The following is a 25,239-nucleotide window of genomic DNA, read 5'->3' on the forward strand; positions in this document are numbered from 1 at the left end:
CAACATACAGTTGGCAAGAAAGGTGATGTGATATGGGCTTGGTAGGTGTGTGGGCGACGAGTGAAATGATGGCAATATATCCTGACTTGACATGTTTGGATAAGAATCATAATTAATCCTTGAGCCTGTTCTATTGTCCAATGCCTGATCCCTCCTCTGACGTCGAAGTCTAGAGGCCAAGAGGTCCTTACTATTAGATGGAGAGCCTCGGTCAGGAGGGGGGTCAGCCAGTTGGTCCGAACCCGCTTAGGGGTAGGAATGTAGGTATCAGAGGACTTTTTAGGGAGTCATATTTAGAGGGTCAGTATGATAGGGGCCACCATCAGAGTGATAGGTTATAATAGTGAAAGACCCAAGATTCGATTAGGGGTAACGATTGCCTTAGAATCCCTAAGGATAATGCCAAAACTGAGCTTCTCCTGATCTCGAGCCTGATGCCCAGATGGCTCATTATTTGTGCATTCCCCGAGAGTCTTTTCTGCTTTTTCATTAATGGGAGGAACTAAAGTCAAGTGAGGAGGGTCGAAAAGTCATTCCAACTATCCTATCACACGGAGCTGTGCGGCATGTAGTCAATCAGGGGGGTCAGGTGATGTGAGTTTATCCAGCACGTAGATCGTAATTGAGATAATGGCATAAGAGGATGTACCCTGACTTGACTCATACAGATAAAAACTATAACGGCACGTCTTGATCTGTATTGTAGATGGAGGGTTGTTGTCTAGCACGCCGAAGCCTAAGAGCTTACGAATATCCTCATCGTCGGATGCTATTGGCCAAGGGGATCGGTCGATTCGCTCAGATAAGTCTATCCATTGGTTGACTGTGGTAGAGATTGGGGGCCAAGAAGAAGACTAGAAGATCCTTCGGAGCGGACCATCTAAGGTCAGCAGGGGGTCAGACAAGCGGAGCTTAGTGCGACCTAAGGGTTGGTTTAACCCAAAACGTGGGGTCTGAGAAAAGGTCAGCCTCCCAATACGATAAGTTGTAAAGTTGTAATAGCATATGATCCAAAGACTGATTAGCCATAAAGATTGACTCAAAATTTTTGGAGATAGTCAGGTCTTGGCTCAATGCCTGACACTTGAGCACCAGCTTGGGGAAGATCAGCTAACGTAGGAATTAACAAGGTGTCAGAACTCGTGGCTAAGTTGGGGGTCGGTGCAGCAATTTTGGCAAGGGTCCCTTCTCCAAAAAGTGGAGGATTAAAGTCCACGGTGAGAGGACAAGGGTCATTATAACCATGTAAGGTGTTTAAGTATCTCTGGCCATAAATTCTTTCGACGTATAACTGTGGAAGGGATGGTGATGCGACTGAGGGACAGAGTGACGCGATCGAATAATGGAGCCCAATAGATCTACATAGAGAATCGTTTGGTGTTCCTCAGCCCAAGCTCTAAGCGAAGATCATTTGTTCGGTTTTTGATCATTCTCCGAAGTAGGCAGCCAAGGATTCGTGTCTCCTGATGATGTATTTGCTGCAGAGATCGAAGCAGACAAGACGATGTCGAACACCTAGGGGGATCAGTTCCTCCAAGTAGTTGGTGAAGGCGAGCTCTGGCTGTAGTGGGATACCTCCCTCCAATAATCTTAGTATTATATCAGTCTTTTTCTCTTATAGGCATTCCTTTAGAACATCTGATCGGCGAACTTTCAGGCCAGTCGTCAATAGAATTCAGATAGTACTCAGAGTACACTACATTTAATAGGGTCAGAGACCCCCACTTCTATTAGCTTCTAGTGGCCAACATATTCTCCCGAACATATGCCCCTACTTTCAAGTTTGAGGCTTAAAGAATTCAGAGGATGGAAGTATAAGAGGTGATAGAGGGCGTATGCCCACTTGGAGTCAAGAGGGCATCTTTTTGAAAATGATGTTGCTATATTATCTAGCTATTAATAGCTAGGGAGGAGAGAAAGTTGACTTTCGCATGATTCAAAGGGAGGCATCTCGTTTTAGAAACTCTTCATTATGGGCCATTTCTCGGTTGGCACTGATCAATGGGGAGATGCCAATCATCCTCCACCCATCGGTTATCTGGAGTCTCAGTCTCAGACAAGGATCCTCTGACGATCAAGTCAAGAATCTGATGCAACAGGAAGCTTAAAGCCTTAGACGATGGCTAGGGTTTTTATCGAAGCCACTCTCCTCTGCTCCTCCTCCTCACGTAGACAATGGCTAGGGTTTTGTTGATTGAAGAAGAAAGCTTAGATGATGGCCGAATATAGCTTTTTTCCTAGACACTAGACACCACTCTCCCCTCCTCCTCTACCCAGCAGCGGTCCTCCAGGCCCCCCTTGCCACCTCGTCAGAGCCCCCAACCCCCCGACCACCTCACCATCCTCCTAGCTTTCGGCCATCACTCCCATGTCGTTGCTCGCCTCGTTTCCATCTACTCCGCTTTCCGCCTCCACCTCCACCTCCACCTCCACCAGCTAAATCAAGAAGATGATGGCCAGGGACCTAGGGATTTCGGGTACAGATTTGCAACGGTCGAGTAGGTAAGCTTAGATCGTGGATTGGGCTTTGTGTTATTTATATTTAAGGGTTATCTGGGCAAGTTCAGAGCGGAGCATATTATTACTTATATCTGAATTTGTTTCGTATTTTTTCTAAAATTCATATCCACTTTAGATTTTAATCGAATCAAATAAAACTCACCCCATTCGGATTGAGTTGGATTGGACATCCAATGGATTGAAAAATTGCCACCTCTAATTTTGGATGCCATATAGTATTCGTTGGTGCAATACTACCGCTCAGATGAAATCAAAATTTTAATTGGATCTGATCTACCGTGCTAATAGGTCAGTTTAATCATGAACCAACACATAAAAAGATATTATATATATATATATATATATATATATATATATATATATATATATATATATATATATATATATATCCGTTTTTGTGTGTATTGGTTTGTGGTTAGACCGATCAGCCTTAAAATTGATGGGTCTATTTCAACTAAATGTTATTGAGATATTCATTTATCTCAACCATTACAATAACCTCAAACTTTACCAAAAAAAAAAAAAATCATATAACCTCAAAAAAGATTACATATTGATCACTAGATTGTTCGATAAAAGACCAAAAATAGGAAAAAAAATGATTAGATTTTGAAATCTTAACCAATTCATAGAGAACGAGATTACGGAACCTCAAAGTAACCTGTGGTGAAACAATCGGTAGCCTATTAATGTTCCATTATCATGTTGAAATAAGCAAACGAGGGGTCTGATATTTACCATATTAGTGGATATTGCAACAGAGAGAGCTAAAGTTTCTTTGTCCTATTACAAGATAGACGCTACCGTTTTTTTGATAACCGATTAGACACTACCGTTTGATAAATTACCACCTAGCATCGCCATTTTTTTCAGAACAGCTAAGTATAAATTTGGCATTTGAGCCTCAAATGAACACTTGGATTCCTCATATTCTTAAACTTTATTCAATATATTCTAAGTACATACGGTAGCATTCTTAAAACTATTTCATTTCTCCTTTTTTTTTTTTTTTTTAAGGTGGGTTGAGTTGTTGGTAGAATGTGTTATACTTGGATATAGATTCTCTTTCCCCGACATAGTTTGTCTATCAACAAAGTTGCATTATGGATGAAATATTTCCTATTCGATGAGATATCTCGATAAATAGGATGTTTAGAGTTTGTATAAAATATAATACTTAACATTACTTTAGAAATACAAATATCCATATTTACAAGTAAGCATCATTGACCTCAACTACAGCATGATAGCCATGTATAAATCATAGGCAAGAACCACCTTTGCAAAAGTGAATTTTGGTTAGTGTCAATCACCTGCAAAGCATGGACTGCTAAAATAGACAAATAAATTGTCATATATGTATAGGTATTTTTTATTTCATGCAAAACAACCTAAAAGAGTGGTTGGTTTAGACACATATATAGGTGACTTGAGACACAAATCTTTCCTTTTTAAGTTCAAAAGTATATCTAACTCATAGGGATGAATAAATTTAAAGCTGATCGATAGAAATGGTATCAAAGCTGGTCCAACTTATAGTCTATATAAACTAAAGAACATTACAATATAAGTTTATTAAGATTGATCATGGGCCGATTGTGATATTTATGAATAAATTTTTATGGATTTGAATATTTAGCCTGATGAGAACGTCAGTGTTTAAATATCAAAAAACTCAAATAATATTTTATTAATAATCAAACAAGGCCACCACTGCAAATGTCTATTTTTCGTACAAGATATATTTGATGCTATAAAAGAACTGTAATAACATATATTGCAGGAACTTTTATTTAGAATGGCTTTGTTATCAATATACATGAGTGAACCCCCAAAAAAGAAAGAGACAACAAAATACACAATCCATTCTTACATTCAATGATCACAGTGTAACTATCAATATACATGAGTGAACTTAGCCCAGAGAAAAGAAGAGAGGGAAAACAAAATACACAACATATACACCATCCATTTTACATTCATTGATCATAGTGTGGTCCTCTTAACTTAGAGAGCATTCAGGAGGAAGCCCCCGAGGGAACCTCCTCACATCAGTGCAGTAGTTATAAATCATGTAGTTCTGCTGCACCCATCTCAGTCTCTGCAAACTGTTGGAATCAAACTCTTGCCACATCCATGTGTTGTTAGCCGAAGAGCAGGAGGAGGCACCAGAACCCCCCACACATCCAACAGCAGTAAAGTTCCTAAATGATGCGGTGAAAGGCGCCTTGGACCAATCGGTCTTCACAAGCCCGCCTCTCGTGGCCCAGTCATCGGCGTTCCACAGGCTCGAATAGACCCTCATTGGTTGGTTCTTCGGGTATGCCACGCCAGACGACTCTCTGTTCCTGAACTCTCTAATGGGTGTTCCATCCACATAGAATCTAATATGATTGAAACCAAATCATGCATCAGAAACCAGATGGCATCAAAGAGTACGTTGTATTGGAGTTTTTTGATAACTTACACAACGTGTTTAGGATTCCAGAGAACAGAGTAGGTGTGGAAGTCCATGGTGGGATCAAACCAGAGGTAGAACTGCATCTCCCTGTCCCCCTTCCCTTGGGTGTATAAATTGGTATGGACTACATAAGGATCTCCACTGAGGTTACCGAGGAACTCGAAGTCGATCTCATCATGTGTCGCCCCTTGCGACGATAGCTATAACACAAAATAACAATTATTTCAGTCCCTAACATTGATCTTAAGGTGAGAAGGACTAAGGAAGCTATAGGCCATAGAAGCAAACGTACATAGTAGGCAGTGACAGTTCCAGCAGAGTTTCCTGGGACAAGCTTGATTTGCATATCGATCTTCCCATATAAATACTCCTGCTTGGATTGGAAGCCTGAACCAGAGGACCTGTCAAGAGACAGGGTCAGAAGCTCGCCATTGTTGAGAATTTTAGCACGACCATCACCCCAAGTGATATCAACATCCTGGTAGAAGTTACCAGCGAAGGAGACACTGGCTAATGCCAATAAGAGCAAGAAATTGATAGCATTAGAACAGACAGAGGAGGCCATGGCTGGAGCAGAGCAGTGATGGAAGTCTAAAGTTGTGACTTGTGAGCAGAATGCAGTAGTACTAGATGGGAAGTAAGATGATGTCTGGTGATATATATAGAAGGGGAGGGGGAAGGTCAAGAAAGGCTCCAAGGGGGGTTTCCTAGGGGGATGGCCATGAGAAAGTTGGACCAAGATGAACTGGCACCAGGTGTAAGCACGCCATGGGCTTCTGGAACTTTGCTTCCAGAGGGTACTAGTTCTTGTGGGACGAAGACCAATAAGAGATCATTGGGCAGAGGTGTGCTTAATTTGTCTCAGGGGTTTGGGACCCAGAAGCCAAGCTGGGCTGCCATAGCTTGCCTTGGGTTAGTATTAAAAGAAGATATCCGAGGCCACAAAACATGTCGTTTTCTTCCACCAACTTCCTCATCACCAATTGGAGAGCCCGTGATTCAGAAAGATGTAGTGGTCGTGCTGATTATATTGCTAAACAATGGATATGGTAGTGGATTATATTAGGTTGTGACGAGATCTCCATCCAAAATTTGGCCCGGGCACCAAGTTGAATGAAGCAGTCACTTATCCGGTACTTAAATCACAGTTGACTTTAAGGAAGTATTTGATGGAGGAAGAGGGGATCTAAAATTGAAATAAAAATGAATAATTCTCATTTTAATCATTTGATTGAGAGGAATTCTATTTTGATTCCGATTCTGTGATGGAATGACAATGTCTCAATCTACATAGAATTCAATCCTTATTCTTTTTTATGGATTCAAATTTTCATTCCAATTCCAATTCTAATCACAAACCAAGCGCTTCGAAAAATTTGACCATTTTAATTCTGATTTCAAATCATTTCAATTTTTATTTCGATTTTGATTTCGATCATAAATCAAATATCTTCTAAATTTTAGACGATCCGAGCCAAAATCCGAACCCGTTGCATGAAATCATTACTAGGATTTCATGATTTTCTCATCAAAGCCTTAAGTAATCCAATTAGGTTGGGCTAGGATGCGTTCTCAGAACAATTAATTTTTTCTGTGAGAAAGGTTATATCTCATGCCCACAAAGCAATTGGATCATATAGTCTTTGGTTCTTGCTTAGAGGCCAACGCAAAGTCCTGAGAACCAACCAGTCTCACGAATGGTTATTAGCTTGGGTTCTAAAATATTTTTTTCAAAGGAAACTTGGGTTTTAAAATATTGTTTTCTATATGATTAGAAATTTAGTTATGGTCTAGATCAACGTAATCCACAATCCAAAATATAATCCAATTCAATATAATTAATGATATCATATCATGTCTTCCAGGCGAGGTACAACTGTCATTTTAATGCAGTCAATGTTGCATCATCTGCACCAAAAACATCGTGCTTCACCACATAGAGAGCACTTTGGTTGGCCATGCACAATGATGGTACCGTTTGAAGTGGAAATGGCCAGCTGGTGCGCGGTAACTGGGGATTTGGACGTCCAATGGAACAATAGTCTGCTGAAGCGCCGGCCGGAGACGTGACGTTGATTCGTCGCAGCGTATTGATGCAGCCCATAGAGCGCTGACCAGAGGGGCTAAGTCAGACATAGTAGTTTGATATTGAATTTGAAAAATGGAAAAAAAAAAATTTGATATTTCTCTAGGAAAAGCTGGCTTCTGGTTAACTTCCAAGCAGGCTTTATTACTGTGGTTCCAAGTTAGTTTTGTGTTAGAATAAATGAAAAAAATACAGTCATAACACGTAAATAGTTCACACACCAGCTCCCTTTGTCCAGATAGTCTAATTGAGATGGCCCCTTCTTATCTATGGCAAGTTCATTTAGTTGCAGTGACACCTCATTAGTAAAAAAAAATTCTAGATTAGTTTGGAACTAAGTTATTCTAATATTCTAATGTTGCCTTGTAAATTGGATTGAAGAAGCTGCATGAGAAATTTTTATGTTTTTCCTTAACTTTTGCATGGAATATTAGGTGTTCTATTGGGACTACTCTCCTTGGTAACTTGTGTGATGAGCTGCATGGTGTTCAACATATAAAGGAAAAATTATAACCTTACTTTGCCATACACATATCAAGCATTTCGAGGATGAGGCCTGGTGAAAATTTTAATCACATTGAACTTATTATCGTGGTTTCTCTGATGATATTGATTAGCAAAAAAGATGTCATATCTATCATGTTAAACAACATTATAGCTTTCTTGAAGATCAATTAGTTAAACTCCGTTAGATTAATGAGAAAGTGAGTGAGAAGAAAGTTTATTAAAAGAAATTTTTTCATTTTCAAAGCCCGATAATGAAAAGAAAATAAGTCATAGAATTTGTAATATAATTATCTCCATTCTAAAATATGTCCTTGTGAATAGGTAGCAATGTTTGAAAGATATTGAAAAACTCATTCCCCTTAGGATTTAGAATAAATTACAAAAATATCCTATACCCAACCACCTCTTTACAACCAAACAATAGTTTTCTTAAAAAATAATTCTCCATTTTTTTTATGCAACTAGATCATTAAAAAAATCACGCATATATTTCCTTGTCATTAGTATTTTTTTCCCCCTCTTACCTTCTCAACAACGAAGGTAAGTGAAAATGGTGAACTTTCAAAGAATCATATAGTTCTAAATAATTTCGTACGGACAGCTTTATGTAAAAGGATTGTTTTATTTGTAGAGACTTACGCCCTGATCAAAGTAGCTTACATATGCGTGAACGACAAGAATGTCCTTTGCTAGAAAGTAGGTCCCATATCAGATGCAAGTTAGCCTACAACTTAAGGGTTTTTATGTATTTTAAATTGCAGGTGAAGCTAACTTTTTTCATCACAAGTGCATAGGTTGGCGCTACTCTTATTTATAATATAGCCAGGTCTTGCACATCGTATTATTGAAAAAAATCTTGTGGTACAACAATACACCAATCATGTTTCATTCCAATGTTAATCAATTCATGTACAAGCATCCCTGATTAAACTTCAAAAAATATAAAGGAGACCATGAAATAAAAAATAATGAAACATTCGTATGCATGATCTTTATTACATCAGAAATGCGCCAATTCACCAATATCATGATCAAAAACAGTGTACAATCCCTTTTTTTTTTTTTTTTTTTTACGAGTATAAATTTGGAAGTAAACTCTTAAGATAGGCCCAAGGGAGCAACTAGGAAAGAGAGGAACTAGGAGTGCAGACACTCGGGTGGCAGGCCCTGAGGAAAGCGCTTCACATCAGTGCAGTAGTTGTAGACCATGTAGTTCTTCTGCACCCATCTCAGCCTCCTCTGGCTTGCTGCGTCCAGTTCTTGGTCGAACCAACCGTCGCCGGCGGTAGAAGCAGAGCCGGCTCTTCTCCGGCCACAGCTAGACTTTCCCGACGACCAAATGCATGCGCTCGCCTGAAAATTCCTGAAGGACGCCGTGAACGGCGCCTTAGTCCAGTCGGTCTTGACGAGGCCGCCTCTCGTAGCCCAGTCCTCGGCGTCCCAAAGGCTCGAGTACAGCCTCATGGGCTGGTTCTTAGGGAACGGCACTCCGATCGCCTCCTTGTTCTTGAAATCTCTAATAGGAATGCCATCAACCAAGAAGCTGAATTGAAGGAAAAACCAATTGAATTGTGAGTGAAAAGTCCATTGAGAAGTATCATCAAAAGCTAGTGTTGGAGATGAGTTGATATATAGCTAGGATACAATGACTCACATGACATGCAGTGGATTCCATAAGATGGAGTAGGTGTGGAAGTCCTTGGTAGGATCAAACCAGAGGTAGAATTGCTGCTCCCTGTTCCCTTTCCCTTGGGTGAACACATTGGTATGGAGGATGTAAGGGTCTCCACTGAGGTTACCAAGGAACTCGAAATCGATCTCGTCATGATTCGGCCCTTGCGACGACAGCTGCAACGATTCAATTCATAGCAAAACATTAGTTATATGATCAATAATGCTTGTTTGTTAGCTATGGTATAAATGGGCGGGCATGGTATATATAATATGACTTACATAATAGGCAGTGACAGTGCCAGCCGAGTTTCCAGGAACCAGCTTGATCTGCATGTCAATCTTCCCAAAGAAGTATTGGTTCTTGGATTGGAACCCAGATCCTGAGACCTTGTCCAGTGACAGCGTGAGGAGATGGCCATTGTTAAGGATTTTAGCACGGCCGTCGCCCCAAGTGATGTCGAAGTCTTGGTAGAAGTTGCCACCATAGGCACCAACCATCACAGAGGCTACCATAAGAAAGGCTAAGAACAAGGTAGATAGACCCCATGGAGAACAAGAACAAGAAGAAGAAGACATGTTTGTCTAAGAGTGAATGATTGCTGGAGGTGAAGGATGGATGATTTGTGAGCAGTTTATATAGAAACCATTGAGAGAGGAGAAGCCTATAGAGAGAGAGAGAGAGTTTTGAAGGGAGTTCCGAGTATTTGACTTGAGCCATGGTTTTTGGGCTTTCCGCGTGGGGTTCTTATGCAGTGGAGGTGGGGTCTGAGCTCTGGATTCTAAACTAGAACGGCTTCGTGGTTTTGGTTGGTAGAGTAGCCAGCCATCTCTCGTTTTCCACCCACCCACAAAGCGGTCTGGGACCGAAGCTTCTGAGGAAGGATCAAAACAGAGTGGGCGTGGCAGTGGGCTGCCCACAAACAGGGATTCATGATGACGGCTTGGTTAGAGGTTTCAACATTCAATGGGATTGAGAGTTTCATAGCTTTTCCAATCTCATTTGGTTTCACAACTCCCATGCTTGGGAATTCTTGTTCCCTTGACCCCTGGAATAATTTAAGTTGTTTTTATTGGATCCTTGCATTACCAAATTTTGCTGATTCAGTATGATATGATCAAAATCAAAGTCCATATTTGCGTCAGCAAAATTTGAGCAGAAAGATAGAAAATATAATAAAATAAATTCAGTAGCTTATGTGAATCAACTTGTTAAATTGGTATGACTGTGTCTAGTTCTTATGGATCTAGAAAGTTGTGTGTTGTCTGAAGTTTGATAACAAAATTACAATGGGAGCTGCATTGAAAGAATCATCAAATTATAATTATTAGGAATCTTCCATTTAGGTAGCAAATCCACTTTTGAATTCTTTGGAAACTCCCTCCTTGAATTTAAATAAAGGTCGGGTGACTTTTATGGCTTCCCTTTTCATTAAAAAAAAAAACTGGAAACTTGTCCTGACACCCGCTAAGTATTTCTTACTAAACTTTTTTAAGAGATTAATTTAGCATATCTACTCACGAACCACTTCAAGTAATTAAGTTATAGACTATTGTGGGCAATGGTTTTTATGAGAAATTTATGCAATTATTTTCATTTAGATTGCAGATTCTGGTCAGGCGGTGGACAGGCCAGGAATGGGTATTGCATAATCATATGAAAACTTGCATTCATGCTTAAATGATTCCGCTCAAGCTTAAGATTGAGAAAGATATAATTCATACATAATATATACTAGACCATAAGACGTTAGAGGAGTTTTTTTCCCCCTTTTTTTTTTTTGTGTGTGTATTTGTGAAGTAGAAGAAGTGTTTCTCTTATATGCACCCTTATTGTGGCAACATGAGGCTCTGGTAGAAATCTTATATAGTGAGTTGGCGGCATCAATCAGGCCGGGCCATTTGCTCTTGCAATCCCTGACTTCCTTATTGCAGTGACGTGGTAGGTAATTTTCAGTTAGTTTATATATATATATTATATAAATAATATATAATAAATAGAAAAGTCGTACCATTCTAATGGGAGAGTAATCCAAAGAGTCAAAATATAAAATATCTTTTACGGATTGAGAGTAGATATCGTCTAGATGCCAGATTCAAACTTCAATATGCTGAGCAACAAAGAAGACAACCCACTTCACACACTGTTAGCCTCCCAATTAATATGCTGAATAGTCACCTCGTTGGAAAGCAAGAAACATCCAGATGTCATGGAGAAGTGGGTGAAATCCAAATACTTCATCTCATTCTGATCCAGCAATAATGCGGTGGATCACCCTCAATGAATATCCTATCAGTCTATAACTCTTGTCTCGTCAAATGATGCCTACCCACGTGGTTGAAGCTTCACGTCGGAAACGGTTGGATAAAAAGCTGTAATTTTTATAATTCACTGTACAACACATCAATAAATCTATCTACAATGAACTTAAATGGTAACACTAAACTAGACAAGTTGCTTCAAAAATTCGAAACGTTTTAAAAATATATTAAAAAAATATACATGAAGAAATAATTTTTTTGACGAAAAGAAGAAAAAAAATAAAAATAATAAACCAATGATATGAAAAAATTATAGAATATTTATTATTTTGTGATTATTCTATTTTTTTGCATATTTAGTCTATTTGTGAGGTATATAAGAATATATTGATGGCTAGGTTGTCACTGGTGGTGGAGTTAATGAGATCTGTATTATTCATAAATAATTATTTATATAGTTTGTGATAAAATAATTGATGAATTGAAATATTTTTTTGTATTGAAATAGCTAAGTTCAAGGATGCCTATTTTATTTATCTAAAATATGCTTACAATATATTAAATATGGATTGGGTTATTGTAAGTATGTATAAATGTTAATTGAATCAAATTTAAAGTTGAGCAAAAAGACAGACAAATTTCATGGTTAGTCCTCATGGTACTCTTAACCCTCTTCTTTACTCTAGTGCATCATAATGTTAATTATATCCATCTCAAGAGTCTGATGAAAGAGGGAAACCACTTCCCGGTCCTCCCTAAAATAAATTTAAAAGAGAGAGAGAGAGAGAGAGAGAGAGAGAGAAGAAAGAAAAGAAAAGAAAAAAAAAAAAGAAAACAAGAAAAAGGAAAAGAAAAGAAAAGAGAAAAAAACAAAGAGGGCTCCGGTTCTCACTTGTAGCTTTGCCAAAAACAGCTGTTTGTTGTGACGAAGAAAAACAGCTGTTTGCGTCCACGCGTAGATGCACCACGAAGCAAGCAAAAAAGAGGGCGTGATGGGCATTGCAGATGATTCGAGAAGCTTTATTTAGTGTTATGATCCACATCAATTTAATAACATTGGTGTCATGCATTAAGCAGACAATGCAAAATTTTCTATAGCTTTGATTTAGTTAATAAATATTAGGGCTATCTTAAGAACCTAAAAGAGGAACCTCCGTGTGACAAGGTAGAACTAAATTGACCAACCAGCTAAATGAAAAGAAATTATTTCATCTACATTACTCGTTCATTTTTTTTTTTTTTTATAATTAGCTTCTTATCGTTAAAAGGAAGAAAATAGACTTCAACAAGTGGCAAAAGGAGGAGCGTTCTACATAATTCTAAACATGCACTTGCTTTTTATTTGACAATCTTTTAAATTTGATAGCAATACCAGTCGCTTGTTTTTGAATGAAGAAAGCTCTTGATTCTTCTACCAAAAAAAAAAAAAAGAAGTTTTTTTTGGAGGGTTCTCGACAGGCAGAGGCAGTGGTGTTTTCTGGTAGTGCTTTGAGATTCATGCTACGAGATTTCTTTGATTGACCATCGACGATCGAATGGGATGCAACGGTCGACGGTGCAGGAGACGATGATAGATAACCCGACGAGCGTACGGGTAGACTCGCAGGGAGGCGGAAGGTCGGATTGAGCATGGAGACGGATGGGGAATGGGCGTTCGATTTGGGTTTCGCTAGAACCATCATCGATAGAGGTTGCGGAGCTTGTATGACGGTTTTCGAAGGTGGTGGAGCTCTCAAAAGAGGAGATGCATATGGAAATGGAGCAGCTAGCAACCTTGGCGGTGGTGGTCAAGAGCCTTGGCCGGCAGGTAGCAGCGCAGGCCGTGGTCAATGAATTTCAGCGAGCGGGTGTGACAGGTGAGGTAAGGGGATATAATTTGAAACTCGACCACCTTTTGTTCCATTTTGCAATGGCTGAGTATAAAGAAGCCGTCGTTCGGCAGTCCTAGGTGGTCATCGGCCAGCCTCTAGCGGTGGAATAGTGGAGAGGTGGAGCGGCAACACCGGATCACTAAGAGGCTCGAGTTGGCGAGATGTAGGGTTACTCGGTGGAACCGTCTTGATGTTGGAAATATCTTCAGGTGGCTTGAGCAGATAGAGGCAGATATTGCAGCACTCTAGAGGAGAGAGGATTGATAGAGCTTGATCTCAAGGAGCTCCGCCACAAACTTTTGGAGCATCACTCTTTCTTGCGATAACAGGAGATCTTTTGGAGACAGAAGTCCAAGGTATAGTGGATTAGGGAAGGTGACCGCAACACCAGATTCTTTTATCAAGCTATCATGCTCTGAAGATCGACCAACTGCATTAGACAACTGAGGATGCCTGACGGTAGTATGGTGGAGGATAGTGAGGAGATCCGAGACCAGCTCTTTCAGTTCTTTAGATTCCGATGGACTGCTCCCTTGGGCGAGGATGTCCATCTTTATGGATTTCATCTTACTTGCGGTATCTCTGATAACAAAAATATGGCTTTGATTCATCCAGTGTCTACTACTGAGGTGCATGGGGCCTTTTGGTCTCTCGAAGAAGATAAAGCCCTGGGGCCAAATGACTTTCCTCCCTTCTTCTTTCACAAATATTGGCCGATTGTTGGTGATGAGGTCATGATGAAGGCAATGCAAATGGTCTTTCATACCAAAGGCATCCCAGATCAGTGAAAGCGAATATTGATCACCCTCATCCTGAAGCGATCTGATGCGACAGTCCTGGGATATTTTAAACCAATCAGCCTCTGCATCATTCTCTATAAAGTGTGTGCGTGGGTTTTGGTTGAATGTTTGTAGCTGATTATTCCTCGACTGATCAGTCAGGAGTAAGGTACTTTTCTTAGCGGTCATTGTATCACTGACAATGTCCTACTGGCTCAGGAGTTTATACATGACCTACAGCGTGCCCCTATTCGTCGAAGCTTCATGGCCATCAAACTAGATATGAAGCAAGCATATGATCGAATGAGCTGGCACTTTTCTGTGCCGTACACTTATTGAGTTTGGCTTCCACACTAGATGGATTGACTGGGTCATGGATTATGTCGAGGCTCCGAGTTATGCTATCTTGGTCAATGGTTTCCCTATAGAGTTTTTTCATTCAACAGACGGTCTTCATCAAGGGTGCCCTCTCTTCCTTTATTTGTTTATTTTTATGTGCTGATGCTCTTTCTCGTGCTCTTCAAGAGACAATTCAGGTGGCAAAGCTGGAGCCTTACTGGCCTGCCCCCGAGATGCAGCTGCTCTTGCATCTTCTCTTTGTGGATAATTGTTTGCTCATTGGTCATGTTTCTGTGTGCAATGCGAGGTGCTTAGCATCTATTGTTGAGGCCTATTACTGGCCATCGGGCTAGCTTGTGAATCTAGAGAAATCTAGTATAATCTTTAGTCTCAAGATGAAGCCCCATGTGAAGCAGGCAATTCGGGACAAGCTAGCGATCTCTGAGCTCATCGGGACTTTGACCTACCTTGGGGTCCCTATCACCGGGCAGCGACCTTAGAGAGCTGATTGTCGACCCATGGAGCAGCAGATCAGAGAGCGGCTAGATGGCTAGCAAGCCAACACTCTTTCCATGATGGGGCGAATCACTCTTATCATATCTGTTTTGAGTTCCATCCCAATATATCTTCTAGCGAATACTGTTGTTCCATGCTCTTGTCTCCGACTTTTGGAGCAGCAGCTATGTAACCTTCTCTGTGGCTCTCGAGATGGCGCGTGTAGCCTTCACTTGTTATCTTTGGAGGTTGTTTGCTAGCTAATGAGTGATGGAGGTTTGGGTATCCAGTCTTTGTTGGTTAGAAGGGAGGCCATGTTCATCAGGCATGCTACCAAATTTCTTACTCAGCCCAACTGCTTGTGGAGCAGAGTAATAAAAACTCGATATGATGTTTGGAGGTAGGGGTCTCAGATTCATTCTAAATGCAGCTGTTCCTTTATCTGAAAGAAAATCTGTCTCCATGCCCCTATCGTAATGACCCAGATCAGACGGTTGATTGGTGATGGGACATCTATTGGTGTGAGCCAAGATGCATGGATTTCTAGTCTTCCCCTATCTCGTTGACCAACTTACGTCAGCACAGAGGTGGCTCCTGGCATGCGCGTTCTCAAGTTGCTCACTATTGATGGCAATGGCTGGAGTGCCCAGGATGTTGGTCGTCTATTAGGTGGAAAGTTTGCTGATCCAATCCTTGCTATGCCTATTCTCATACATCAGAGCCATGATTTGAGTATGTGGGGTCGGTCATGTTGCTCCAAGGCCCCTACCAAAGATGTTGTTGCAATATACAGGTCCATTCCTGAGTGAATGATTGATACTGTTTGGATCTGGTGTGTGGCGGCCCATCCCAAGATCCGGCTCTTCCTCTGGAAGGTGGCCCGGAATCAGCTCCTGACTCGAATACTTCTCAGAGACAGAGGCATGGAGCTTCTTGTTATCTATCGAGTCTGCGGATTGGAGGGTGAAACGACAGAGCATGCCTTACTTCGCTGTCCACGAGCATGCTTGATCTGAGAGATGGTTGGAGGCCAACCCTGGAGAGCTATAATTGTCTCCTGCCTTCCCTCCTTCTTAGATATGATTCGCCACTGCACAATAGAGGGCCAGGCCATTGACAGGCAGATGGCATATATCTCTTATTAGATATGGCTGTCAAGGAACTCCTTAGTCTTCGATGCCGAGGTAGTGCCTGCACATCAGGTTTTGGAGAGAGCTTGTTTCTTTGCGGACGAGTACCGTCAGTTCGACACTGCTAGACAGTCCCTTGATATCTCAAGTTTCTAGGACTGCCCTGCTGCGTATGCAATAGTCCGGAGGACTCTTTTCATTGCTTGGGAGCTCTCCCCTCAGGATTTGTTAAGGTTAACTTTGATAGTAGTGTTAGGAATGGCCGAGGTGGTATAGGCTATGTCATCCGGGGTTCGGATGGTAGACTTCTGGCTACTGAGGGCCCGCATTTATTTGAATCATTAGTTCCAAGTGAGGAGCTTTAGGCAGCTTGGGCAGGCATTATGTGTGCATGGCAGGAGCTACATACAGAGAGCATTTTTGAGGTTATTTGAACCATTAGTTCCAGATGAGGAGCTTTAGGCAGCTTGAGCAGGCATTACGTGTGCATGGCAGGAGCTGCATACAGAGAGTATTTTTGTGGAAGGTGACTCTACAACAATCATTGTCTGGATTCGGGACGAGACAAAGCGGATAGGAACCACCCGCTATTTCATGATATTTGGGAGTTCCGATGCCATTTTTTTCGGACGACTGTTCGACATATTTAACAGGAGGCAAACAGAGCCGCGACTGAATAGTATTTTTTGTTACTGAGCATACTGAGAATTGGTCATAGTGCCATGGAGATATGCCCATAGGCTCATCGTGATATTTTGTATTCTGACTTTTTCGACCGTACTTTATTATAATAGTATGGTTGTCTGTTTGTATCAAAAAAAAAAAAAAAAAAAAAAGGAAAAAAAAAGAAAGCTCTTGATTTGAGAAGGTCACGGGTTGAGGCAAGCCAGTCATTTCCTGACAATGACCTGGCTCTGGAAATGATCACAAAGTTTACCAACTGGACCAATTGACATCCTCGAGTCAGACTAAACTTTGATCCTACTTGAATCATCTTAATCTCTATTTCAATCCTTTTCTCCAACTAGGAGGGTGGAATTCCATTTCAAATCAAGAATTTGATTCGGATCTGGCCTTATTATGTCAAAATATATAATTTTAGGCCAAACTTTGTCCGAGTCTAATTGAGTCCATTTAGGTCCACTCAACTCAGATTCTAGTTCAGCTTAAAAGTTCAAATTGGCATGGTTTGAGTTCAATCCCCAATCTGATTTTTGTTTTTAACCTATAGATCTAGGTTCTAATTGAGGACAAATTGGACCCATATCAGGCGAGTTATGGACCAATTTATGTATGAGGAGAATTACTGGTAAGGTTGAAAATCGAACGAATAATATCTAACTAATCTATTTTTTTATTTAAATCTATTTAGATTTCAATGTCCGATTAATATTTATAACTGTATCTATATCTATTAAAAAAATAAAATATTGATATAAATAAACAACTATCCGATCCGTATCTGGATCGTCGAATCCATTTATAATCCTATTTAATTTTATATAATACTCATAAATTTTTAAAATAAATAAATGATCACATTTTTTTGAATAAACAATCATATGCTATCATCCACTTAGTAATATCTTTTATTTTATTATCATTAAATTTAATTATCTAATTTATATCTATATTTATGTCTATATTTTTCATATTCAATTTATATTCATCTTCATTTAAAATAAATATAGATATGTATTTTTTATATCTCATTAATATCCGTATCCATATCTATATTAATTAAATTAAATAAATATAAATATAAATATATTGATATCTGATCCATAGATCTATTTTCAACCTTAATTTCTGGACAAACAAATCTGCATCCATGCATGCTTGTATGTATACGGGGAGAATTGCAGGACAGGTCGCATGCTTGTATGTATACGGGGAGAATTGCAGGACAAGCGACCTGACTGTTGTCTTCGTTCCCGAATGAATGGATGCAGCCTTCATCAAGTCCCGCAACCTTTTATCATGCCGGATCAATATCCCATCTTATCAGAATGGAAACCAAAATAAGAAAATAAGATAATCCAACTAGCAACAATAGCACTATAGGAAAATACCAAAATGCCCAAGAGCTGCAAATAAGAAAATCCCTTTACAAAGGAAAATTCAACCCAAGGCTTCAATTTTAGCAAAATGGCAAGCCTATTCAACTAGAACAGTAGCACTCCAAGAAATCAAAATCTGAAATCCACATTCAACTTCAGCATGGCAAAACTCTTTCCATGTAACTATATGATACCAAACCCTGCAAACCAGGCAGCCTTGCATCAAAATATTTATCATTTCTGAATCAGTTTTGTAATTTTTTTGATCCAATGCTAAATATACTAATCTTTGTCATGCCAGTTAGAGATTACCAAATCCTCCAACTTCATCATTCCTTCTCCATACAACCACAAAATACTGTTTCTTTCAACATATGCATAATCCCCAACTGTGTGAAGATCGACATCCAGTGCACGTGGCAAAGATACTGGCCAGTAATCATATGGGATTTGGGAAGCAAAGATGCTTGTAAGCTCTTCCTGCGGTCGTAGATCAGCAACCCTTGCTACATTGATACTTAATTGAAGAAGATGAGAACAAATGATCACCATTTTGCTTTCGAAAGCCAGAACTACATAGTAACAATCTATACTCTCAATGACCCAGTCCGGAATAAAATGTTCTCCACCTGAGGAAGAAAAAGAAAATGCATAGAAAAGGAGTATTTACTGCTTGTCATTATTGACTGCTGAAACATGCATCTAATTGCAGTTATAGAATTGTAATTATATATTGAAATAATGGAAGCATATCAGCACAAGTGACCAGCTACCTTAAGTTTCAAAAGAAGAGAGTAATTTTCACTCTATATATGTTTCCCTCTTAGAATTCATGCAATGAATCTCTCTCTCTCTCTCTCTCCAGCTCAATGGGAAAAAAGCTAATATATTGAAGAACATAACTTGGAAGAGGGTGACAATTGGCATGTGTTGCAATTGAAGAACAACATTCATAAACTCTGAACTAGATTCACACACAGATGATTAATTAAACAAGCAAATTCAAATTCTCAAATAATCTTCATCCTGTCTATGAGAAGAAATATAAGTTCCCCCGCTCCCTCAGCAGCTTCAGTATGTTTATCTTCATTATGGCCTACATTCACAATGATCTGCCCTAAGCCACATATTCAGAAATAGCAAGCATTCGAAAAATTCCAACATAATTACCATTTGCTCATGCTGGAAAAATATGACTTCATTATACACTGTCTAGATTGTCATACACATTATTGCCATCATCTTTGCTAATGATTTCTGCAGAGTTAGTACATTTAGAATTTATTATCTAGTAGAAGCCACTAATTAAACTCAATATTATCTTGCTATGTTCGCTGCCTGCTCAGCTTGGTAAGACCGAGCAATGCACTTTTGGACGCTCATCAGAGCACACCCTATTTATGAACACTCTGAACTATCTTTGGCTATAATCTCCATTCTTGTGTTTCTAAAGAACAAATTTATAATTCTATGCAAGAATGCATATATTTATCTACATTTAGCACATCCTTGCCAGGACCTAAAACCAGATTCACATTGTAATGCTTCCAGTTCTTCTGATAGTTTAGAGAAGTTTCTCCAGAGATCCTATTACTTGCATGCCCATGAACATATCTTCACTCATCAGCCACAAACATCGTTTCTGTAAAATCACATTTCAGAGTACAAGGAAAGTGCCCCTGAGAATTGGTGGAATGTAAATTTGGATTGCCTTAAGAAAGAGGACCACATAATGCATAATAACTAGGAGCAACTAAGCAAAAAGCAAATTGCTGGCTTACTCCAAAGCACTGACAAAAATCGGTCCAATTTTAAGCTACTGGCTGTGAAATCAAGCAGCTCTTCCCCACAGACAGTAAAGAAAAAGATTTATTTGTTTAGGCTCATTTGAGTCCTAGAATGCCCATGGAAAGTACTGAATGGGAAAAGGTAGAATTACCTCCAACTTCTCTAAAGCTTGAGCAGCACAAGTGGATCACTGAGGTTCATAATGATAAGCTGCCATGACCAAAGAGTTCCCCATGTCTCAACATTGATAAGAAAGAACATTTAGATTGCACCATCCTCTAACATGAATCCAGAAAAGAAAAGTTACACTATGATCCTCCTACTCCATAACCTATACTAGCAAGGATACAGGTGTAGAAGAACATAAAATAGATCTATTCAGTAACAAAGACAAGCACATGCATGGCATCAAGATAACATTAGACATCCAGACAAGTTACTGAATTCTATATCATTTTTAAATCTTCTTGATGATCAAAAGAGATGTGAAGGAGAATCTTTGTTGCTTGCAAGATCTCAAGAATAATAACTTGTTGATATTGACCATGAAAGCAATTACTTTCTGGATTGGTAAAGATTTGTCAGTTTATGGACAGCTACAATTAAAGGTTACAATAAGATAGAACTCAATAAGGATCTGAAAAGAAAAAATAATTACATGATCAAAGATACTGATATTGCCAATCTCCAATCCCACTGAAATTCTCCAACAAACTTTGATGATAATTAGAGATATCAATGAAGCAACAAAATGTAAGAGCGGGGCATTGCAGTCCATCTTTAACAAATGTACTAACAAAAATTATCTGGGACCACATTCCTCTGTCTTCTACTTATGTTGCTTTTTCCTACAATATTGGGGACTCATCTTCCTAGATTCCAAAATTTGAAAACATAGTATTCTACCCTCTTCTCATTCAACCTTGTTGAGATGAAACAGTCCCTGAATTCCTCCCCTTAGCTTATTTTGGGTGTGCATTCATAAAGAGTCTCCCTTGATATCATCTCCATAATTATCTCAACTTTCTAGTGCATTGATTTTGGTACCATATCAAGTTTCATCATCCAGAGGACCTTGTCTTAATAAGAAAACCACTATTGCACATGGATAGAATTCATGCAAAATGTAGTAGTAGACTGAAAGATGACCTGGTTCCATCATTATGGTTGGCAAGTAGAATTCATGCAAGATGTATAAGTAAAAATTATGCAACTCTAAAAGCCCACAGTTGTCATTAACTCAACATATTAGGCATATAGAGTTGATCCTAAATAACATGTTTACTTGCCAATAGTTTTAATTACTATGGTAACTATTACATGACTCCTAACTCTACCAACCATTCATTACATTTATTTTTAATATGATCCAGATTCCTTAAGCCCATCACTGGACTTGGACTTGACTATTGGGAATCATGAAAACTAAATCAGTGAAAACCCATGAAAGGAATAAACTTTGAAGCTCAAAGTTGCCTTCTAAATAAGTAATTGCACAAGAAAAATTGACAGAAACATATAAATGCCTGCATGAATTCAGATATGACATTTACATTCAACATTTGACACTAATTTATAATGAGATCATATAGGATGAGCAAGTTGCATTTGGCTATTATAGGACAAAACTGGCACCAACTAAAAGCCTCCTTTAAGAATGATCCCAGTTTATAGATTTAAATCAGAGAGAGAGAGAGTAAAACTAAAACATTAATTGTCACAGACAGCCAAGACAATGACTTGATAACCTATGTGTCTCAGTCACATAAAGCCTTTAACAATGATGCAATGCCTAATCATGACAGAACAATATTGCTGACTTCATATAGAATATTATATGCCCAGATGATGAGCTTCCTACAACTGTCAACTAGCGTCACTAGCAAGATTCAATAGCTTCTTCAGTTATACTTCATTATAATTCTAGAAAGTCTCTTCAAAAAGATGGAACCTTAACATAATTTAATAAGAGAACTCCACTGTCCATTGGTGATTCTAGTTGGAATTAGCATATGTTGTAACTTCATGATCGACATTCAGATAAATTCATTGGTAAAAAGCCTGCAACAAGACCATGGCTCTCTAGATTGATTGTACAGCCACAACTAGACAGCAGTGAATAATTATTGGATATACCAAAGATTCTGCATGCAACTACACGTTGTTGGTGCAAATGTAATTAGAGGATCTGTATGAGTTTACTAGAGTATTTGTAGAGAAGTCTATCCTAAACCTGCTGCTTTTGTTTTCTTCTTCTACTTCTCCTTTTTTGCGGTTGTTTATCCTTTTGGGGGAAGGGGGATTGGTAAACCTTCATATCATTTAAAATTTTAAAGAAACGTTGTATAAGATTGCTTAGAATAGCTGTTGGGGTAAATTGCAATCCATAGGGAAAAAAAATCGGATGAGCTCTACAAAAAAGATCCTATATGCATAGACAGCCAAAAATTTCTTTCCAACAAGTAGCAAACCATATCTCTGAGGAATAATTAGCATAACAGTTGTATTCCATAGATTGCACCCATCACAACTGAAGAACAAGCTTCCTGCATCGGCACACAGCAGCGCAGACGACTTAAACAATGAGTCATGTGCAATACTCCCCAAATCCAGTCTGATGCATGCACATAATTTACCAGATCCTAGAAAAGAATGCCATCAAGCATCCGCCAATTAGGAAAAAAAAGTTCTGCTATCTTTATGCTCCTCTCTCAAATACATGTTCCCAATTAACCTTTCTAAGAGTCACCTACATCTCCCTCATGTTCCCAATTAACCTTTCTAAGAGTCACCTACATCTCCCTCATATATTCAAATATTACAAAAAAATTGAAAAGTAAAGTTATAGAGACTTAGTTCTCCAAAGGTAATTCTCATAACAGAGATAAAACAGATTAAACTGAAAAAACCATGTTCAAACTCTGCATTTTAAGTTTTCATAAAATATATAAAAAAGGTATCACCATTCACCAGGTATTAAAAACAGATAAAAATATGCATGTCCATCATACACATACAGGGAAACAAAGCATCAAAATATGCTGCTAATATAGCAAAAATCATCAAAACATATTAACTTTCCATTTGAGTCCAAGCACAAAAAGTACAAGATAATGTCACAGTGTATCATGTAACAGATCTTACAATAATTGTAGACATCACATTCATCCAGTGCTTGGTACCAAGTAGATAAAATGAACCTGCAAGTTAAACAAACTACAAAGCTAAACTATCAAAGTATCAGAAACAAACGCAGGGAAGAAATTATGACGTTTACATTTACACTGATCTATGCAGAAAGGCTTTGTAGCCTCCGGAGGTGCTTGACCGCTGAAGAAACAGTGGAGACCTTCCTGCCTTTCTTGACAGAGTTGGCCTTCACCTTGATCTTTTTAACTGTGGGAGGGGTCTCTTTGATGGGGCCAGGAGGAATACCTTTCTTCATTGCACTACCTCTCGGAGTAGCAGATGGTGGCAATCTCAAACTCTGGGGAGGCAGAGGACTGTGAGGCTTCCACACCAAGTTGTTCTTCATTGAAAACCTAACCTTCTTAGCACTCTTCTCTCCACTCTTTCCAGCTATGCTTTCTCCATTAGCATCACTTCCCTTAACAGTTGTCTTCCCCTCTGCAGTCTTCGCTCTTTTTTTTCTCTTCTTAGGCACACTATCAGTAACCAGTGTTGCCGGCAGAGTACTCACTCTTTTGCTATCATTTGCCAAGCCAGCTTCAGCAGCAGCTTTCTCAAACTGCTTCTGAAGATTTGAGATGAGACATTCATCAAAATTAATCAAGTCATGCGTTTCTGTAGCATCCCCATTAATATTCCCACCATTAGCAAGATCATTAACCTCACTCAATGGTTTGGCATCATTAATTTCTGTAGTTGAATCCAAAGACTTCTTCTTTTTGGACTTGTTTTTTTTCTTAGTACCATCTGATGCTTTCTTCGTTTTCTTCTTCTCCTTCTTCTTCTTCTTCTGCTTATTGAGTGGCTGATCATCTGAAGCCCCATCACCACTTCCCATGTCCAAATCAGCTTGTTCAGAGTTCTCGGAGAAAATGGGCTCAGGCACCTTCACTGAATTCCCATTTGCCAGATGCGGGACTGAAATATGAACTCCGGATTTCTCTAAATCCTTCTCCAACTTGAGAAAACCTTCATGCAAACCAAACAGGACTTTCCTATTGCCCTGAAGTGTCTCAGAAGCTGAAGCAGAGTCAAGGAACCCCTTCGAAAAGCTCAACACCAAAGGGATTTTTCCAAATTTGTCGGCGTCACTGCCAGACTCCACTTGATTTCCAGCCTTCTCAACATCCAACAGCTTCACTCCATTCTGGAGCAAGCGCTCGAAAACATTCACCTTGATCTTGTTCACCAAGACCTTGTCACTAGACTTCTCCAGCACAGAAAGGAAGGGCTTCAGCAGCACGTCTAGGGGTTCCACCGCGAGTGGGAGGAACTCTTTAATTTCATCCAAGAAGATCTCGGCGAAGTGGTAGCTGACGCCCTGGGCCGGGTACTTATCGGCAGCAAGAAGCGATTTTTCCGACAGAATTCCCATAAGGCGGGTGGAGATATCGAGATCCCAAGCGTTCTTCCTGAGAAGGAGGAAGAGGTGGCGAAGGAACCGCCGGATCAAGAGGTAGAACTTGTCGAGGCGGAGGAAGTCGATGCCGGACCACTCGCGGCGGACGGTGAGGACGAAGGCCTCAAAGTAGCGGGCGGCGAGGGGGGCGGGAAGGGCCTCGAGGAGGGAGGCTAGGCAGTTGATGAGGTCCACCTGGACGGGGAGCTTGTCGGAGTGCCAGACGCAGTAGAAGAGGCCCTTCCAGATCTTGACGAGGTCGCCGTCGGAGACGGTGGCGTCGGGCTGCTGGGGGAGCCAAGTGGTGAGAGCGCGGACAGCCCGGTCACGGATGGACTTGTTGCACGATGCGAGGCGCTTCGCGATGGTCCCGCCAGAGAGGGGTGCGTCCACCATGGCAGCGGCCGGAGGGAGAACCCTAGACCGAAGAACCGCCGGAGATCGAAGAGACAAAAGGGGATGGAGTTTAAAACCCTGGCATCCTGATCGAAACCCCAGGAAGGAGCGGAATTAGGGCGGTCAAGTTACCGCTTTAGGGTGCCGGAACGGTAGGAATCACAGCGAACAGGATTTGGATAGAATATTATATTATTTATTATTAAATTTAAATTTAATATTTTATATTTAAATTTTATATAATATTTGATAAAAAAATATTTATCTCTATATTCAATATCCAATT

At 39.7% G+C, this 25,239-nt stretch overlaps 3 protein-coding genes across 11 annotated transcripts; all 3 read right to left on the minus strand.

Moving 5' to 3' along the window:
- Nucleotides 1-4,375: 4,375 nt before the first annotated feature.
- LOC105049192 (xyloglucan endotransglucosylase protein 1) lies at nucleotides 4,376-5,636 on the minus strand. The gene is made up of 3 exons (XM_010928757.4): nucleotides 5,274-5,636; nucleotides 4,988-5,181; nucleotides 4,376-4,904 (listed from the first exon to the last, which is right to left on the minus strand). The coding sequence occupies exons 1-3, from the start codon at nucleotides 5,544-5,546 to the stop codon at nucleotides 4,523-4,525; spliced, it is 849 nt and encodes a 282-aa protein (XP_010927059.1). The 5' UTR covers nucleotides 5,547-5,636; the 3' UTR covers nucleotides 4,376-4,522.
- Nucleotides 5,637-8,433: 2,797 nt separating this feature from the next.
- Nucleotides 8,434-9,916, minus strand: LOC105049193 (xyloglucan endotransglucosylase protein 1). Its single transcript, XM_010928758.4, has 3 exons — nucleotides 9,528-9,916; nucleotides 9,229-9,422; nucleotides 8,434-9,117 (listed from the first exon to the last, which is right to left on the minus strand). Exons 1-3 carry the CDS (start codon nucleotides 9,822-9,824, stop codon nucleotides 8,712-8,714), a joined length of 897 nt encoding a protein of 298 aa, XP_010927060.2. The 5' UTR covers nucleotides 9,825-9,916; the 3' UTR covers nucleotides 8,434-8,711.
- Nucleotides 9,917-18,149: 8,233 nt separating this feature from the next.
- On the minus strand, nucleotides 18,150-25,094 carry LOC105049194 (uncharacterized). Of its 9 annotated transcripts, none has more exons than XR_003801415.2 (4): nucleotides 23,253-25,094; nucleotides 23,114-23,169; nucleotides 20,121-20,247; nucleotides 18,150-18,810 (listed from the first exon to the last, which is right to left on the minus strand). XR_003801415.2 is itself a non-coding variant. In XM_010928759.4 (2 exons), exon 1 carries the CDS (start codon nucleotides 24,951-24,953, stop codon nucleotides 23,259-23,261), a length of 1,695 nt encoding a protein of 564 aa, XP_010927061.1. In that variant the 5' UTR covers nucleotides 24,954-25,094; the 3' UTR covers nucleotides 18,150-18,810; nucleotides 23,247-23,258. The 9 variants fall into 9 exon arrangements, 3 of the variants coding, with proteins under 3 accessions (XP_010927061.1, XP_073116757.1, XP_010927062.1); XR_832759.4 differs by having other exon boundaries at nucleotides 23,247-25,094; XR_002165161.3 differs by having other exon boundaries at nucleotides 18,150-18,381; nucleotides 18,494-18,810; nucleotides 23,114-25,093.
- Between the last annotated feature and the right edge of the window lie 145 nt (nucleotides 25,095-25,239).

This window comes from Elaeis guineensis, chromosome 7 (genome assembly GCF_000442705.2).
Source record: "Elaeis guineensis isolate ETL-2024a chromosome 7, EG11, whole genome shotgun sequence".
Taxonomy (NCBI): Eukaryota; Viridiplantae; Streptophyta; class Magnoliopsida; order Arecales; family Arecaceae; genus Elaeis; species Elaeis guineensis.

Bases quoted from the DNA above. Each gene is read 5' to 3' on its own strand.
- LOC105049194 (XM_010928759.4), bottom strand. From the start codon at position 24,953: ATGGTGGACGCACCCCTCTCTGGCGGGACCATCGCGAAGCGCCTCGCA.
- LOC105049193 (XM_010928758.4), bottom strand. From the start codon at position 9,824: ATGTCTTCTTCTTCTTGTTCTTGTTCTCCATGGGGTCTATCTACCTTG. The intron at 9,423-9,527 runs GTAAGTCATATT...GAATCGTTGCAG, and splicing joins GCACTGTCACTGCCTATTAT to CTGTCGTCGCAAGGGCCGAA. The intron at 9,118-9,228 runs GTGAGTCATTGT...CCTTCAATTCAG, and splicing joins TGGAATCCACTGCATGTCAT to CTTCTTGGTTGATGGCATTC.
- LOC105049192 (XM_010928757.4), bottom strand. From the start codon at position 5,546: ATGGCCTCCTCTGTCTGTTCTAATGCTATCAATTTCTTGCTCTTATTG. The intron at 5,182-5,273 runs GTACGTTTGCTT...TTTGTGTTATAG, and splicing joins GAACTGTCACTGCCTACTAT to CTATCGTCGCAAGGGGCGAC. The intron at 4,905-4,987 runs GTAAGTTATCAA...CAATCATATTAG, and splicing joins TGGAATCCTAAACACGTTGT to ATTCTATGTGGATGGAACAC.